The sequence below is a fragment of the Bufo bufo genome, chromosome 7, assembly GCF_905171765.1.
Source record: "Bufo bufo chromosome 7, aBufBuf1.1, whole genome shotgun sequence".
Lineage (NCBI taxonomy): Eukaryota > Metazoa > Chordata > Amphibia > Anura > Bufonidae > Bufo > Bufo bufo.
The window spans coordinates 178,966,424-178,984,060 of record NC_053395.1 but is presented as its reverse complement, the minus strand read 5'-3'; the positions used below and the strand labels follow the sequence as shown (position 1 = coordinate 178,984,060).

Sequence of the window (17,637 nt, the reverse complement as noted above, 5' to 3'; positions counted from 1 at the left end):
TAGTTCTTCTTTTTATAAAGATATTAGTTTAATATTAGTACTTGAAAATGAACTAGCTATAAAAAGTTTTGCATAAAACAATTGAGCAAAATAAAACTGTCAGTATACCTTCTGGCTCAAGTGCAGCTTTATGCATGTGCACTTTTATCCGCACTTTTTCTTCAGGAGGTGGTTTTCCTTTTGGACGCTCCAGTTCTTTAAAGATATTAGTAAATAGTTTAGTAAAATAATGAAAAAACAGTGTCACAAAATTTATTGTCTATAAAACTGAGAAGTTACAAATTAAAATACTATTTACCTTCCTCTGGGGAGGCTTTTTTCAGTTCAATAATTGTTAGATGTTCCTCTTCTATTAGAAGGGCTTTTGGCTCCTCTGGTTCTTTAAAATATATACATATATTTAATTTTAAAAATTATGTTTAAATATATTTTGATGGTTTAATGACTGGATGGAACAGTATTTGAATTTATAGGCTATACCTTCTACTTGAGAGGTCATTAGTTGCTTAGGAACACCAATTTCTACTTTCTCTTTCAGCATCAGAGGCTTTTTGACATCTAGGAATTTAATATTTTATTGTTTTTTTGTGATTTATGGACTGGCACAAATTATTACTGAAAAGTTATGATACAGTAGCATAATTTATGAATAATGTTTAATTGGCAAAAATGAAAATACATAATTTTGTTTTACATTCTTCATAAGATATTTGGTACAGTAGTTTTTCAAAATACTGTATATTCTTTATTTTACATTCTAAATTTAGAAATGGGCATTCTAGATATAGTAAGTTATGTTATAACTAAATATGAATGAAGATATGCCATAGGCAGCACTCTATGTTTTAATTTAGGAGATTATCATATGTACATAAATTTTTATTTTATTTCCATCTATCCATATTTAAGTAAATATTTTTTTCTAGAACGACGATTATTGAATAATTACTATAAAACTATGCTCATGAATAAATCATTAGGTAAGTAATCTCTTCATAAGAGGTAATTTCCCTTATGAAAAATTTTCTTAGACCTTTTTATGTTAACGATAGTTTGATGTTATTATTTCCTCATGATATTAGCAATTAGATATGAGCGAAGTTATAAATAAAATCGATTTGGCTGCTTTGCTGAAGTTCACAAAGAAATTGATTTGTTATGAGTTACATCATTATGAAGCGCATTCAATTGTATGTAGTAGGCGACATGATGGAGAACGGCGATCGTGACACCCCTGTCACTGAACCCCTCTGATGCCTCGTTCAATGCTGATCGCCGCATCTGACAGTTACATTGAGGCCTTTCAGGGGTTAATCATAGGTTAAAAAAAATACATACCGCATCGATTTGATTTACAAGTTGTGGCCATCTTGATTGAAGAAAACGCCCCAAATCTCACATGTGCTGGGTGGACATGGTGAATTTATTACTGATGATGTCACCTCACCCGGCCAGCCTGATGACGTGGTGACGTCACATGTCAGCGTGCGTGATATTTGGTGTGTTTTCTTAAATCAAGATGGCTGTGACGACCTCTCCATGAGCAGATAGATAAGGTGACTATGTATTTTTTACCATTTCAGGAAAAAATTTATTCGTTGGCACGAAACGCCAGGAAATTAGAATTTGCGGCGAATAAATTTTTTCCTGAAATATGGAACTAACTCATTTCGCTTAACTTCGATTTGCTCAATACTAATAGTAATGTCAAAATAAAATTTGTTATTGGTATATACATGCTATACCTTCTATGAGAGAAGATATTTTTATTCTAGAACTCTGTGTCTTCTTGTTGACTGTTGGTTTCTTTCGTAGTTCTTCTTATCATGAAGATATTAGTTTAATATTAGTACTTGAAAGCAACCTAACTATAAAGAGTTTTGTATAAAATAGGTAAACAAAATACAACTAGCAGTATACCTTCTGTCGCAGGTGCTGCTTTCTGTTTGTGCACTTTTATCTGCACTTTTTCTTCAGGAGGTGTTTTTGCTCTTGGATGCTCCAGTTCTTTAAAGATATTAGTAACTGGTTTAGTAAAATACTAAGTGGAGTGCAAAACACAGAAAATCTATTGTCTATAATACAAAGAAGTTCTAAATTAAAATGCTGTTTACCTTCCACATGAGAGGTTATTTTCTGTTCAATAATTGTTAGGTGTTCCTCTTCTATTAGAAGTTCTTTTGTCTCCTCTGGTTCTTTAAAATATATACACATATTTAGTTGAATTATATTTAAATCTTATTATCGTAAATAATTTAGATTTTACACTTTATGGGTGACATACCAGGCATGTAAATATATTCTTTTTCAAGAACATGGACAGGAAATTCCTCTTCCTCTGAGCTCTCAAGTTCTTTAAAATATTAATTTTAATTTTATTACTTTTAAATTCTCACAGAAAATCAATATCTCTTATATATTTAGTAAATGCTAAATATGTGTTTTCTGGCTTGCACTACAAGGCAATCCTTACACATAGCCTAAATAGATTTAGCACTATATAGATTTAGATATAAATGTTTTTTAATTCATATTTAGCCATAAACATCAATTTCTGATATGAAATAATTGATCTATTATAGATACTTTTTCTGAGAATACATGCTTATAAGCAGCATTCACATACATTGTACTTACATGTTAATAGTCTTCTTTCTTTTATTTATTAATATCAGTTTGTAAGATACTAAATTCATTTTTAGAAGCTTCTGATTATTAATTTGATGAGATGGTAAACGAAAATGGCATAAAAACCCCTAAACTGCTTTACTGCTGTCAACCTAGTGACAGACTAACTTTGAGCTAAACATCATCTGCCTAACAACCAATGGAATTGTAACAAATTGCCTACTTACAATTACCTATCTGTTTAGCTCTAAAGAGGATTATCATTGGATTAGAATGGGCATTGTATTAATTCCCTTCTAATTATTGTTAAAGCAAATTGTTGTGTAGCACCTCGTTATTAGCTACTATACCTTCAAATGTTGTTTTTTCTTCCTTTTCAATCCTTGAGATATCTTTTTCTTTCACAAACTTCTTAGGCATCTCATGAACTTCAAAGATATTAGTTTAAATCCACGAGTTAGTAATTTTTTTCAGCCATTCAATATTCTGTATATTTTGTGGTGTTAATATTATCTACCTTTGATTTGATGAACTAATTCTTTCTTGGACACATTCTCTGGAGGCTTCTCTTCTGCCTTTTTGGACACCTCTGCTATTAAACAGATAGCAGTGTTTTTTTTTTAGTGATCTATCTCTAACTTAAGTATTTACTATCTTACCTACTATTTTCTTTTTGATACAATTGTGAATATACCTTTAATAGCTGGCTTTATTTCTTTCTTAGGCCTTAGTACTTTTTCTTCTGGTGTCAACTTCTTAGGAGCCTCGGGAACTTTAAAGAAATTAATAATAACTTTGGAGTTAGCATCTGCTTTCAACTCTACCTAGATGCTATAATTTAGAAAACAAATTCTACCTTCCACATGATGATCTGCTGTTTTGGTGACAACCTTTGTAACTTTTTTTTCAATTTTTCTAGAAACCTCTGGCACTTAAAACATTTTAGTATAGTTTTAGTTAAAATATGGTTATAACTAATTTCTAATTTCTAGTCACTAGCAAACAATATACTTTTAGGAGCTGGAGCTACTTTTGTGGGAATTGAAAGAGAAGAGATTTCTTCTTCAGCAGAATGAGGAAGCTTTATAATTTCTTTAAAAAGATATACTGTATTCAGTACTTCATTTAGCATACATTGTAACCGCTAATCCAATTTATGTATGTAAATGTATGTACCTTCAGTGAATTTTATTTTTTGGGGTGCTGCAATGTAAATTTTTTCTTCTTCTCTCTTTAATAATTCTGTCATTAAAGAAAGTAGTGTCATTTTAGGGTTTACAACATAAAACGCCAGGAAATTTGAATTTGTGGCGAATACATTTTTTCCTGAAATATGGAACTAACTCATTTCACTTAACTTCGATTTGCTCAATACTAATAGTAATGTCAAAATAAAATTTGTTATTGGTAGATACATGATGCTATACCTTCTATGAGAGAAGATATTTTTATTCTAGAACTCTGTGTCGTCTTGTTGATTGTTGGTTTCTTTCGTAGTTCTTCTTATCATGAAGATATTAGTTTAATATTAGTACTTGAAAGCAACCTAGCTATAAAGAGTTTTGTATAAAACAGGTAAACAAAATACAACTAGCAGTATACCTTCTGTCGCAGGTGCTGCTTTCTGTTTGTGCACTTTTATCCGCACTTTTTCTTCAGGAGGTGTTTTTGCTCTTGGATGCTCCAGTTCTTTAAAGATATTAGTAACTAGTTTAGTAAAATACTAAGTGATGTGAAAACACAGAAAATCTATTGTCTATAATACAAAGAAGTTCTAAATTACAATGCTGTTTACCTTCCACATGGGAGGTTATTTTCTGTTCAATAATTGTTAGGTGTTCCTCTTCTATTAGAAGTTCTTTTGTCTCCTCTGGTTCTTTAAAATATATACACATATTTAGTTGAATTATATTTAAATCTTATTATTGTAAATAATTTTGATTTTACACTTTATGGGTGACATACCAGGCATGTAAATATATTCTTTTTCAAGAACATGGACAGGAAATTCCTCTTCCTCTGAGCTCTCAAGTTCTTTAAAATATCAATTTTAATTTTATTATTTTTAAAATCTCACAGTAAATCAATATCTCTTATGTATTTAGTAAATGCTAAATATGTGTTCTCTGGCTTGCACTACAAGGCAATCCTTACACATAGCCTAAACAGATTTAGCGCTATATAGATTTAGATTTAAAAAAAATGTAATTCATATTTAGCCATAAACATCAATTTCTGAAATGGAATAATTGATCTATTATAGATACTTTTTCTGAGAATACATGCTTATAAGCAGCATTCACATACATTGTACTTATATGTTAATAGTCTTCTTTCTTTTATTTATTAATATCAGTTTGGAAGATACTTCAAAATGCTACATTAAATATGTTCTTCATCTAAATTCATTTTTAGAAGCTTCTGATTATTAATTTGATGAGATGGTAAACGAAAATGGCATAAAAACCCCTAAACTGCTTTACTGCTGTCAACCTAGTGACAGAGCTAAACATCATCTGCCTAACAACCAATGGAATTGTAACAAATTGCCTACTTACAATTACCTATCTGTTTAGCTCTAAAAAGGATTATCATTGGATTAGAATGGGCATTAAGGCCTTGTATTAATTCCCTTCTAATTATTGTTAAAGCAAATTGTTGTGTAGCACCTCGTTATTAGCTAGTATACCTTCAAATGTTGTTTTTTCTTCCTTTTCAATCCTTGAGATATCTTTTTCTTTCACAAACTTCTTAGGCATCTCATGAACTTCAACGATATTAGTTTAAGTCCACGAGTTAGTAATTTTTTTCAGCCATTCAATATTCTGTATATTTTGTGGTGTTAATATTATCTACCTTTGATTTGATGAACTAATTCTTTCTTGGACACATTCTCTGGAGTCTTCTCTTCTGCCTTTTTGGACACCTCTGCTATTAAACAGATAGCAGTGTTTTTTTAGTGATCTATCTCTAACTTATTTACCTATATCTTACCTACTATTTTCTTTTTGATACAATTGTGAATATACCTTTAATAGCTGGCTTTATTTCTTTCTTAGGCCTTAGTACTTTTTCTTCTGGTGTCAACTTCTTAGGAGCCTCGGGAACTTTAAAGAAATTAATAATAACTTTGGAGTTAGCATCTGCTTTCAACTCTACCTAGATGCTATAATTTAGAAAACAAATTCCATTGACAACCTTTGTAACTTTTTCTTCAATTTTCTAGAAACCTCTGGCACGTAAAATATTTTAGTATAGTTTTAGTTAAAATATGGTTATAACTAATTTCTAATTTCTAGTCACTAGCAAACAATATAGTTTTAGGAGCTGGAGCTACTTTTGTGGGAATTGAAAGAGGAGACATTTCTTCTTCAGCAGAATGAGGAAGCTTGATAATTTCTTTAAAAAGATATACTGTATTCAGTACTTCATTTAGCATACATTGTAACCGCTAATCCAATTTATGTATGTAAATGTATGTACCTTCAGTGAATTTTATTTTTTGGGGTGCTACAATGTAAATTTTTTCTTCTTCTCTCTTTAATAATTCTGTCATTAAAGAAAGTAGTGTCATTTTAGGGTTTACAACATAAAACCACAGGTTGCCTAAGTGCAAATCTTATTATTAAATGATCATACCTTCAACAGAGGGAATTGCCTATCTTTGGGGGCCTGTAACCTCAGTTTTCTCTTCTGAAGTCATTTATAAAGGTAAAGAAATGTGGGTTTGAAGATAAAGTTAGCAAACTCCTTGCTCAATATAAAGATTTCACTCATATAACAAGTGATATACCTTGTGAAATTGGGGTAACTTTTTTGTGTAGTGAAAAATGTTCTTGGATAGTATCCGGAACTTTAAAGATATTAGTAAGAATTTTAAAAGAGTGCTTAACAACAAAACTTATAATACCCACACTATACACATAAACATAGGTTGTTTCCAAATTAATATATAGTTTGCCATGAATAAGGTTTAATATACCTTGTTCAGAAGAAGCAACACCTTTCTTAGGTGGAATGAGATGCACTTTTTCCCGTTGGGTTATTTCTTGAGAAATCAAGATATTAGTAAGACATTAGCAAGGGAACAAACAAAGAAAGACCACAACAACACAGTCCCTATTCATTGACAGACATAGGCATACATGGTGGACCATAACCACAGAGTTGTGTACCTTTTGAAGGAGCGGCAGGTTCTTTTTTAGAAGTTTTATGGAATACTTTTTCCTGTTGAGGAACCTCTTGAGGAATCTCAGGTACTTAAAGATATTAGTATGACTTTAGCAACAGTGAACTAAACAACATAGATTATTGACATTTATGACATAAAATTATATTCATACAGAAGAAGGAAAGTATACCTTTCTTAGGTGGAACAGGTTTTCTATCCACAGTAGGAGGAAGAATCTTAATTTCTTCAGTAAATGGTATCACCTCTTCAGTCACTTAAAAGATATTAGCTGTTCTTAAGATTTTTATACTATCATATAGTGACACACAAACACATGTAGGCTGGCTAGATCATAAAAAATGCTAATAAATATGACAAAACAAAGTTCTAATGTCTACAAATATCTACCTTCATAAGCCGTAACTACTTCTTCTTTTTTATGAATAAAGATTGCCTTTTTTTCTTCCAACAATTCTTCTAGAACCTCAGCCACTTTAAAGGGATTCTGTCACCAAGTTTTAGGTTATAGAGCTGCGGACATGCACGGCTAGATCGCCGCTAGCATGTCCGCAATATACCTGTCCTATAGGGCTGTGTGCTTTTATTTTCTTTAAAAAAGGATTTTAGAGATATGTAAATTAGTCTTGTAAGGTGACCAAGGGGCTGTACGAACCTACCTGGTGCCCAGCCACGCCTGCCTATGAAGGAGCCCAGCACTGCCTATCTCCTCCGAATCTCCTCCTTTCGTCACCGTTAGATAGTCGTAATCTCGCGATGCGCGAGCGCGCGCATGCGCAGTGCCGGTATAGTGTTCCTTCCCTGCGCTGGCATCAGCCTCAGGGAAGGAACTGCGCATGCGCGAGCTCGCGCATCGTGAGATTATGGCTTTCTATCGATGACGAAAGGAGGAGATTCGGAGGAAATAGGCGGTGCTGGGCTCCTTCACAGGCGGGCGTGGCTGGGCACCAGGAAGGTTCGTATAGCCCCTTGGTCACCTTACAAGACTAATTTACATATCTCTAAAATCCTTTTTTAAAGAAAATAAAAGGACACAGCCCTATAGGACAGGTATATTGCGGACATGCTAGCGGCGATCTAGCCGTGCATGTCCGTATCTCTATAGCCTAAAACTTGGTGACAGAATCCCTAGGAATGTGGATATTATATGTTTATTTGTACACTTTTTACAAAATAATAAGGAGATCTTAAGGTTTAGCTGTTGTACCTTTAAATGGTGGGACAATATCCTTTCTGGGTGCTGGTGTTGGCTCCTGTTGTTTTAAGGCTATTTGCTTTGGTAATTCAGGGGCTTTAAAACAGAAATAGAGTATAAAGAATCTATTACATACATGAGTCTGTACTCTAGACTTAACTAACCAGCAAGCATTGAATTCTATAGGGAAATGGCAAAATTTTTATTTATTATGTATATATAGAGGTATATATAGTGAGACTCCCATGCCATTTATAGAAATGTTAATAAAAGCAATACCTTTAGGAGGTGGAAGGGGAGCAGTTGGAATGTCTTTCTTAGTGATAGGGGTAGGTTTTTTCTGCTCTATGACTTTAGAGGGAGGCTCTGGTGCTTGAAAGTAAATATACAAATTTTAGCAAGCGCATCTTAAACAGGAAACAATATAGGCTTCAACAATATATGACTATAACACTACATTGTTATAGTACACATTTCTGTACCTTTGGCCTGTGGTACCTCTTTTCTAACAGGCTTAAGAATCACTTTATCCTCTGGCTCTGTAGGCACTTAAAGATATTAGTAAGAGTTTAGTTTTTTCTGTACAGAAGACAACACAAAATAGAACACAAGAAGTGTTATAAGCTATGTGTACCTGCAGTAGGCTTTGGTTTCTTATGTATTATCATAACGTTTTCTTCGGGAACTGCCATCTTTGGTAGTTCTGGCACTAAAAAGATTGTATATTTTACTAACACCATCAATACTAAAACACATAATATTTACTTAGGGAATAATAGCTTACATTATGTAGTAAGGATGAGTAATATGCCATACTCATGTGGTAAGCTCCTAATGTATCTGTGTGTTGCACACGTGAACAAATTGATACATTTTTCTCTTAAAGGGGAACTAACACAGTCATTTTAGTGATCTGAAGTAATTGTAGTGGTCTGAAGAAAAGATGTGTTTCCATTTAAAACCACATCAGATCAAATGTAAAGTTACTACTGACAATTGGGTATAAAATATAACAATGCCCACTCTAAAATATCTTTTACAAAAATTTTATATAGATTAGGACTATAAGGACCTAATAAGGACCATATAAAAATCTATGATTATTATTTGACATCATTGGGTCTGTGCATAATCTTTTCTCCTGGCTATATTTTAGCATTTTCTGGGTTGACCATTTAGGTCAGAGAAAAGTTAGCTTTGATGGACACTGTGCCTTTTCTCAGCCTGTGTAACTATGTATTAACGTGGACACATGTGGAAAGGTTACTTAGATCAAGTAGCTCAAATTAACTATAATAATGACATACTTTTTAAAGGCTGACAACAGATAAAAAGACATACAGGTATGAAGATGTTAGTAACAAAGATTACTTTTGATGAATACCTTTAACTGGTGTTACTGTCTTTTTAGGTAATTCTATAATCTCTTCTGCCTCTGGTGAAGCAGGCCTCCAGACTTCCGGCACTTTAAAGATATTATTATTACTTATTAAGTTGAAATTCTTGTTTTTTAAGACAAATTAGTATTTAAAAGAACGTAACAAACAATTGTGGTCACCTATTACGTTACACTCCAGTATTACTGTATGACTCTACGTTAAAACTACGTTAAAACACAAAGCAGAATGTATATGTTAAATTCGTATTTAATCTGGGATTTGCTGTGTCTGTGCAATGAGACTTATGTTCATGCACATCCAACAATACTACACCATTTATAAGGATGCACATTTAGCTAAATGTTAAAAATCAGCTGTTTGTATTTTGGTCATCACATCCCAGATAAAATATTTAAAATAAATCCACATATACATAGACACGGAGTGCATTATTGAAGGAGTCAACATTTTATATACCTTTGGCAGGTGGTGCTTCTGGAATGACCTTTGTCACTTTTTCCTCAGGAATAATCTTTCTAGGTGCTTCGGGCACTTTAAAGAATATTATATTTGTTTTAAGAACAAAAAACAACCCAAACACCAGTACAGTAAGAAAGAACAAAGTACAGTAATAACAGAGAAAACAAAAAAAAAGCAAGATTTTATAAAGAAGAATAAGACAACATATAAATCTTATAAAAACAGTTTAAGACATGACATAGTTGTACAGAAAATAAGACATTAAAGATTGGCACTTTCAAGAGTACATTGTATACCTTTAACTGGAGGTGCCTCCTCTTTTTTAGGTTTTGGCTCTGGTGCTTTCTCTTCTGGCATAAAACGCTTAGGTGGCTCTGGCACTTTAAAAACATTTTAGATATGTTAAGATTTGGGGGAAATTTGGGGCATGGACTACATGACATGACAGAAACAAAAATCCATAATTATAAACTTATATTTAGAGGTATACCTTTGGCAGGTGTGACCTCTTCTTTTTTAGGAGTGGGAACTGGCACTTTTTCTACAGGTGTAGGCTTCTTTAGTTCAGGCACTTTAAAAGCAATGACTTGTTTAAACCATTGGGTCTTTAAATAGTTAACTGTGTGTATTTGACTATACACAACCACTATATAAATATCATTCTGTTATTAAGTTATACATGTATATGAAGATATAGTAGGGATGTAAGAAAAAGCTATTAAAATTAGAGCTTAGCCTTTATAGGAAACACTCAATATACCTTTAAAAGGTGGAGCTTCCACAGGGGCTTTTGGCTCTGGAACTTCTCTTCTACGCTTTTCTATCACTTTAAAATCAAGGTTTCATATTTTTTTTATTTAAGATGGATTACATTTACACAACACATATGCACACAGGACAAAGCTCACTTATATGGCACAATATATTTTGTACAGTTTATGAAAGGTACAGATATAAAACAAGCAGTACGCCTAACATAAATGTATGCTTAAGTCGCCAAAAATAAAAGTACCTTTGGCTGGGGGTGCTTCTTCCTTTTTGGCCACTGGAGTAGGTACTTTCTCTACTTTTTTGGTCACTTCAGGCACTAAAAACATCACATGCATTCATAAGAATGGCTTTAAAAGCCTTATAACATTCACATTTTATACAAACCACACCAACACTGTATACCATTAAAAAACACAAACATATTACATTTTAGCTAATATCATTATAAGAAGACAGGTCAATTGTATTGATCCTTGTCACAATAACTATAAGTAAGATTTTATAATGGCCATATTAATGTAGACGTTAAATAGATATTAATACACAATGACAAACATACAAAAAATAAGATATGAATGTAAGCTAATTTAAAATTAAGATTTGAAAGATAGTTAAGATTTAAAAGGTATGCTAATCAGCCTACAAAAGATTTACTACCTTTAGGAGCAGGCACTTCAGGAATTATTTTTTCTTCAGTAACAACTTTCTTGGGAATTTCGGGTACTTTAAGGATAGGATTTGAATTTTAGGAACATGTAAGAACAGCCAAATTGCTTTACCAAAGCGTATGAGATTAGTAAGAAATATACCTTTAGGAGCAGGGACCTCCTCCTTCTTAGGTATAGCTGCTGGAATCTTTTCATCTGGGACTGCTCGCTTATGCACTTCTGATGCTTAAAAAATACAGTATGGTGTTTGTTTTAGGGAAACCCTACTCTAGAAAGAAGTAGTGCAACAGAACACAAAACACAATTTCGAGTAAAATGAATAAAGTTGTGCTCATATACCTGCACTAGGAGGAGGAGCAGCTTCCTTCTTTGCAGCAGGAGCTGGTATTTTTTCTTCAGGTGCAGCTACCTTTGGTTTCTCAGGCACTTAAAAGATACAGTATTTCCCATTGGTTTTTACAATTAAAAAAAATTAACTAATAAAGAAAATTAAAATACAAACTCCATATGATAAAATAAATATTCCTGCGCATGTTAATTAGCACCAGAAAAAGTCAAGTTGACCGCTTCCGATGCACACTAGCAGTGGCGATCAGGGAACAGCCTGTTGGAGCTCTGTGCACTCCGGAGGTTTGTAATGCTCCGTTCAGTCCCATTGACTATAATGGGAACGGCACAGATCTGGCTGCACTCTGGCAAATATGTACGCCCAGTGCACAATAATGGAGCAGTACGGAGCTTTACATACTTCTGTCTATGCTGTAATGCAGAGTGATCTCTGCCGCTAGTGTGCAACTAGCTTAACACAGTCATCACTTTTATTAGGTAACATGCCAGAATCTCCATCTGTAATCTGTAGTGAAATATGGCTACTAAGCTCTCAAAACAAATAATATACAGTACAGACCAAAAGTTTGGACACACCTTCTCATTCAAAGAGTTTTCTTTATTTTAATGACTATGAAAATTGTAGATTCACACTGAAGGCATCAAAACTATGAATTAACACATGTGGAATTATATACATAACAAACAAGTGTGAAACAACTGAAAATATGTCATATTCTAGGTTCTTCAAAGTAGCCACCTTTTGCTTTGATTACTGCTTTGCACACTCTTGATTAGCTTCAAGAGGTAATCCCCTGAAATGTTTTTCACTTCATAGGTGTGCCCTGTCAGGTTTAATAAGTGTGATTTCTTGCCTTATAAATGGGGTTGGGACCATCAGTTGCGTTGAGGAGAAGTCAGGTGGATACACAGCTGATAGTCCTACTGAATAGACTGTAAGAATTTGTATTATGGCAAGAAAAAAGCAGCTAAGTAAAGAAAAACGAGTGGCCACATTACTTTAAGAAATGAAGGTCAGTCAGTCAGCCAGAAAATTGGGAAAACTTTGAAAGTAAGGGCTATTTGACCATGAAGGACAGTGATGGGGTGCTGCGCCAGATGACCTGGCCTCCACAGTCACCGGACCTGAACCCAATCGAGATGGTTTGGGGTGAGCTGGACCGCAGAGTGAAGGCAAAAGGGCCAACAAGTGCTAAGCATCTCTGGGAACTCCTTCAAGACTGTTGGTAGACCATTTCAGGGGACTACCTCATCAAGAGAATGCCAAGAGTGTGCAAAGCAGTAATCAAAGCAAAAGGTGGCTACTTTGAAGAACCTAGAATATGACATATTTTCAGTTGTTTCACACTTGTTTGTTATGTATATAATTCCACATGTGTTAATTCATAGTTTTGATGCCTTCATAGTCATGAAAATAAAGAAAACTCTTTGAATGAGAAGGTGTGTCCAAACTTTTGGTCTGTACTGTATGTACACAAACAGATCAAATAGTCCACCTAAAGAACACATTTTTTTACTGCTTATATTTAAATTAATCTATATAATATGTTGAGTGAGTTTGTAAAATACATTGCATTGCATCTCACTGAGTTACAGGTTACCTTTCTGGAGCTACATTCACATTTTTAAAGGGATTTTCTGAGTGTTTTATACTGATAACCGATACTCAGGATAGGTCATCAGTTTCTGATTGGTGGAGGTCCATTTCCAGGAACCCTTCATCAATCAGCTATTTGCTTTTAGCTTATGAAGCACAGCGGCATCCATTGGATTGTGGCTATGCTTGGAATCTCAGCTCAGTCCCATTCACTCGAATAGAATTGAGCTGCACCTTGGTCACATGACTAATGAACGGGTACGCTGACCTAGGGTAAGCTCCAGTGAGCGCCATGGAATCTTCAAACAGTTGATCATTGGGTGTTCTGGGAGACAGACTACCATCAATCAGATACTGATGACCTATCCTAAGGAAAAGTCATCAGTATAAAACGCTGAGAAAACCCCTTTAAACCTCCCAATGTTCCAGGAAATGAGACTTTATAATACAATGGATTTAATGTAGGTACAACTAAATGTCCACAGCATCAAGTGAGATTGCTGGCAGTTTTCAATGATGAAAAATGGAACTGTGAATGCAGCCCCTGGCTATAATGCAGGATATAACTTGGAAAAATAAATAAAGCAAAATATTATATTTAATAGAAAATAAATGTATGTTTAAACTTTAAAATGATGCTCAAATAAATAAAGCAGTTATGGGAAAAATACTGTATAAATTCACTAACAATCTACAGGTTATCTTACTCTACAATATTCAGAGCTTGAAATTATAAATATATAGTATGCAATAAAAGCTTTAAAGGGGTTGTATCATTTTGGTATTTTATTGTCAATATGGGAATAACCCACAGTAAGGTCAGCTCAGGGTGGCCAGAGTTATGGTGAAGCCAAGCGGTTATCACTATACTGTTTTTGTATCTCCCATAGCAGTGAATGGGAATTATACAAACAGCATAGCACAACAAGCTACGCTGTCTTTATAACTATGCTGTTTGTGTGGCTCCCATTCACTACTATGGTAGTAGCAGAAATATGGCGCAAAAGACTCTTGGCCATTCCCTTAACTCCACCTCCACAGACTGGTGTCTACTGTGGATCAAAATGGGACAACCCATTTAATCAAATGGCTACCAATAACTAGCCAACAAATAAAATCATAGCTGTTGTATTTTGAAGATCATAACTATTACAAAATTGTAATATTACTATAAAAATATATACCTATTTGTGATTATATTTTGCGGAATGTGAGTTTTAATTATCAGGGTTTTTTCTTATTAACCATCTTACAAGTATTTGTATAAGTTTAACTTTTGAAAGGATATCTGACACAAGGCCCATGCACCAAAAAAAGTTATATTTACTTTTACGTATATTCTTTACATCTAGTTAAGTGGTGATAGAAATAAACTTATTCTGAACATATTGTAATCTGTTGTTTCTTCTGACTAACTTCTTTAATGTTAATATTTCATTTGTTTATAATACTATTTATATACAGGGTGGGCCATTTATATGGATACACCTTAATAAAATGGGAATGGTTGGTGATATTAACTTCCTGTTTGTGGCACATTAGTATATGTGAGGGGGGAAACTTTTCAAGATGGGTGGTGACCATGGCAGCCATTTTGAAGTTGGCCATTTTGAATCCAACTTTTGTATTTTCAATAGGAAGAGGGTCATTTGACACATCAAACTTATTGGGAATTTCACAATGTAACTTTATTCTTTCATGAGTTATTTACAAGTTTCTGACCACTTATAAAATGTGTTCAATGTGCTGCCCATTGTGTTGGATTGTCAATGCAACCCTTTTCTCCCACTTTTCTCACACTGATAGCAACACCGCAGGAGAAATGCTAGCACAGGCTTCCAGTATCCATAGTTTCAGGTGCTGCACATCTCGTATCTTCACAGCATAGACGATTGCCTTCAGATGATACGAGATGTGCAGCACCTGAAACTACGGATACTGGAAGCCTGTTAATATCACCAACCATTCCCATTTTATTAAGGTGTATCCATATAAATGGCCCACCCTGTATAATGTATTTGTATAGAGTAGATAAAAACTACTGAACTACCTTTGGCTGGTGGCATTTTTACTGTTGGAGCTTCCTCTTCTACCCTTTTTTCTGGAATGGGCTTCTTAATGTCCTTAGAAACTTTAAAAATATAGCAATTCTTAGCCATTTAAGATGTTAAATGATAAAAAGGTTAGACATATAACAAGAAACATTTTTCCTGCATTGAAAGAAAAGGTCTAGTTAGTTATGAAGATGGAAAGATAAGTGTCAGAACACCGTAAGAATTTTAAGATGATAGCATGGAGCAGGACAATAATGATAATAAGAATAATGAAGATAAAATCAGTAAAAGATAGAAGTGTGAAAACACCAAGAATTTTAACATAAAAGACAATATGGAGCAGGACAATGATCACAATAACTACGATGAGGATAATATCAGTAAAGAATTAAAATGGTTTGAATGAGTGCCTATTAGCATGAAGAGCTTATATACCTTTAACATGTACAATTTCTTCTTTCTTAGACACAGTAATAGCTTCCTTTCTTTTTGGGACAGGTTTCTTGGGCTCTTCAGGAACTTTGAAGAGATTAGTTCACTTAAGATATTTCAAGAGTATAAGGAAGACAAAAAACACACAACAAAAATCCCTAACTGTGGAAAGTACACTGAATGTACTTAAAGAGATAATCTGCCTTGTTGTTCAACTCACTATGATACAACACATATAATGAATACATGATTTCAATCATGTGTGTACAGCATCGCAAAGCTGTAAAATATTAAAATATATTATGACTTACATATACTTTGCCTTCCTCTGGATCAACTAGCAGGATAACAGGCTGAACTGGATGGACAGATGTCTTTTTTCAGCCTTATAAACTACGTCACTCTGTTACTATGACTATTTCATATATAAGTAACATAATATTAAATAAATGGGAGAAATTTATCAAAACTGGTGTACCCATACGCCAGTCTTGGTCTACCTGCACTGCTGTGCACCATAAAGTGAAGTTTATGCCAGCCAGGAGCTGCCACAGATATCAGCTATAATAGTTTCTAGGGTAAGTTATAGTAAAGTTATAGAAAATTTGATGGGTCTTGCAAACTCCCGCCCCTCTCACTAAGCCCTATCCATTTTCTTAAGTGACGAGAAGCCTAAAAAGTCAGAAGTTATTATGTGCACCATAATTTTTTTATGCTACTATTCGCTTAGAAAATGCCCCTCAATTTATCTTGAATGATATATAGTTTTATATAAAGATGTAACCTGGTAGATGAATAGTTTTATCTGCTAATGCTAATGCTTAAAGGGGTTTTCTGGGATTTTAATATTGATGACCTATCCTCAGGATAGGTCATCAATATCAGATTGGTGGGGGTCCGACATCTAGCACCCCCACCAATCAGCTGGTTGAAGAGAAGGCCATGCTCCATGCGAGCGCAGCCTTTTTTTTCTTTATTGTTTACCTGCTCTCCATCAAAATTGCAGCGGTGAGCAATGGGATCGCTAGTTCCTATTTACTTATGTAGGAAGAAAGGTCATCAATATTAAAAATTCTGGAAAACCCCTTTAAATTCATCCTGTCATAAAAACATATATATACCTTTAGCTGGTGGCACTTTTTTGTGAACAGCGATGGGCACCTTTTCAGCTGGTGCAACTAATTCTGGTTCTATTTATAAAAAGAATTAACTGAATAAGGCACTTGGCAATGTTGGGTCACTAACACAAACACATACACAAGGAAACACAGACTGCAACAACACATGCTGTACAAATGCTTACAAAAACAGGACATAAATAAAGTACAATTGTAATTTATACCTTTTTGCACAGAAACTTTTTCTTGCTTAGAAACAACAGTTGTCACTTTTTCAGCTAAAGCAACTTTTTTAGGTGTTTCAGGTTCTTTGAAAATATGATGTAAAGAGTCAATAAATAGGAAGAATAAAAGAGCCATACATTCAACAAACAAGAACACAAAGACACACAAAGATGGAACAAATAAAGACTAGGAGAATTTACAAAAAGAACACTCATTCCACAGCTAGCTTTTTTAGTACCTTTTGCTGGCGGAACATCTTTTTTAGTTATGATTACTTTCTTTTCAATAACGACAGCAGCAGGTTTTTCTGGTGCTTTAAAATACCGATAAAATTATTGTTAATTTTATATATATAAATATATATATAGTAAAAAATGTATTGTCTATGATTTTTTGTTGTTCATAAATCATAGCTTTATTCATAACTCTTGAAAGGTTGTCTAGGACAACAAAAAAGGATCTGCTTTTGTTTTTCTAGATACAGCATAATGAGAAAAACTGTTAAGCTAAACGTGCCAGAGTTCTTGGCTCAATTTGTGTCAAAAACTTTGCA

General features: G+C 33.8%; 1 protein-coding gene across 50 annotated transcripts in view; it reads right to left on the bottom strand.

Moving 5' to 3' along the window:
• The window catches only part of TTN (titin), a 268,613-nt gene that overhangs the window by 125,559 nt on the left and 125,417 nt on the right, over nt 1-17,637 (bottom strand). For 25 of the 50 annotated variants that reach the window (XM_040441698.1, XM_040441725.1, XM_040441731.1 and 22 more), the window contains 20 exons: nt 17,323-17,397; nt 17,084-17,167; nt 16,863-16,931; nt 15,745-15,828; nt 15,306-15,386; nt 11,650-11,736; nt 11,452-11,535; nt 11,300-11,365; nt 10,884-10,958; nt 10,632-10,697; nt 10,362-10,442; nt 10,168-10,251; nt 9,869-9,943; nt 9,397-9,477; nt 8,647-8,721; nt 8,495-8,560; nt 8,292-8,384; nt 8,025-8,108; nt 7,208-7,291; nt 6,990-7,073 (listed from right to left, as the gene is read on the bottom strand). The exons of 2 other annotated variants lie outside the window; for them this stretch is intronic. In XM_040441698.1, the coding sequence (XP_040297632.1) occupies nt 6,990-7,073; nt 7,208-7,291; nt 8,025-8,108; nt 8,292-8,384; nt 8,495-8,560; nt 8,647-8,721; nt 9,397-9,477; nt 9,869-9,943; nt 10,168-10,251; nt 10,362-10,442; nt 10,632-10,697; nt 10,884-10,958; nt 11,300-11,365; nt 11,452-11,535; nt 11,650-11,736; nt 15,306-15,386; nt 15,745-15,828; nt 16,863-16,931; nt 17,084-17,167; nt 17,323-17,397 (1,578 nt within the window). The remainder of the gene's footprint in view (nt 1-6,989; nt 7,074-7,207; nt 7,292-8,024; nt 8,109-8,291; nt 8,385-8,494; nt 8,561-8,646; nt 8,722-9,396; nt 9,478-9,868; nt 9,944-10,167; nt 10,252-10,361; nt 10,443-10,631; nt 10,698-10,883; nt 10,959-11,299; nt 11,366-11,451; nt 11,536-11,649; nt 11,737-15,305; nt 15,387-15,744; nt 15,829-16,862; nt 16,932-17,083; nt 17,168-17,322; nt 17,398-17,637) is intronic. 23 more of the 50 variants (XM_040441717.1, XM_040441732.1, XM_040441733.1 and 20 more) reach the window with 13 other exon arrangements.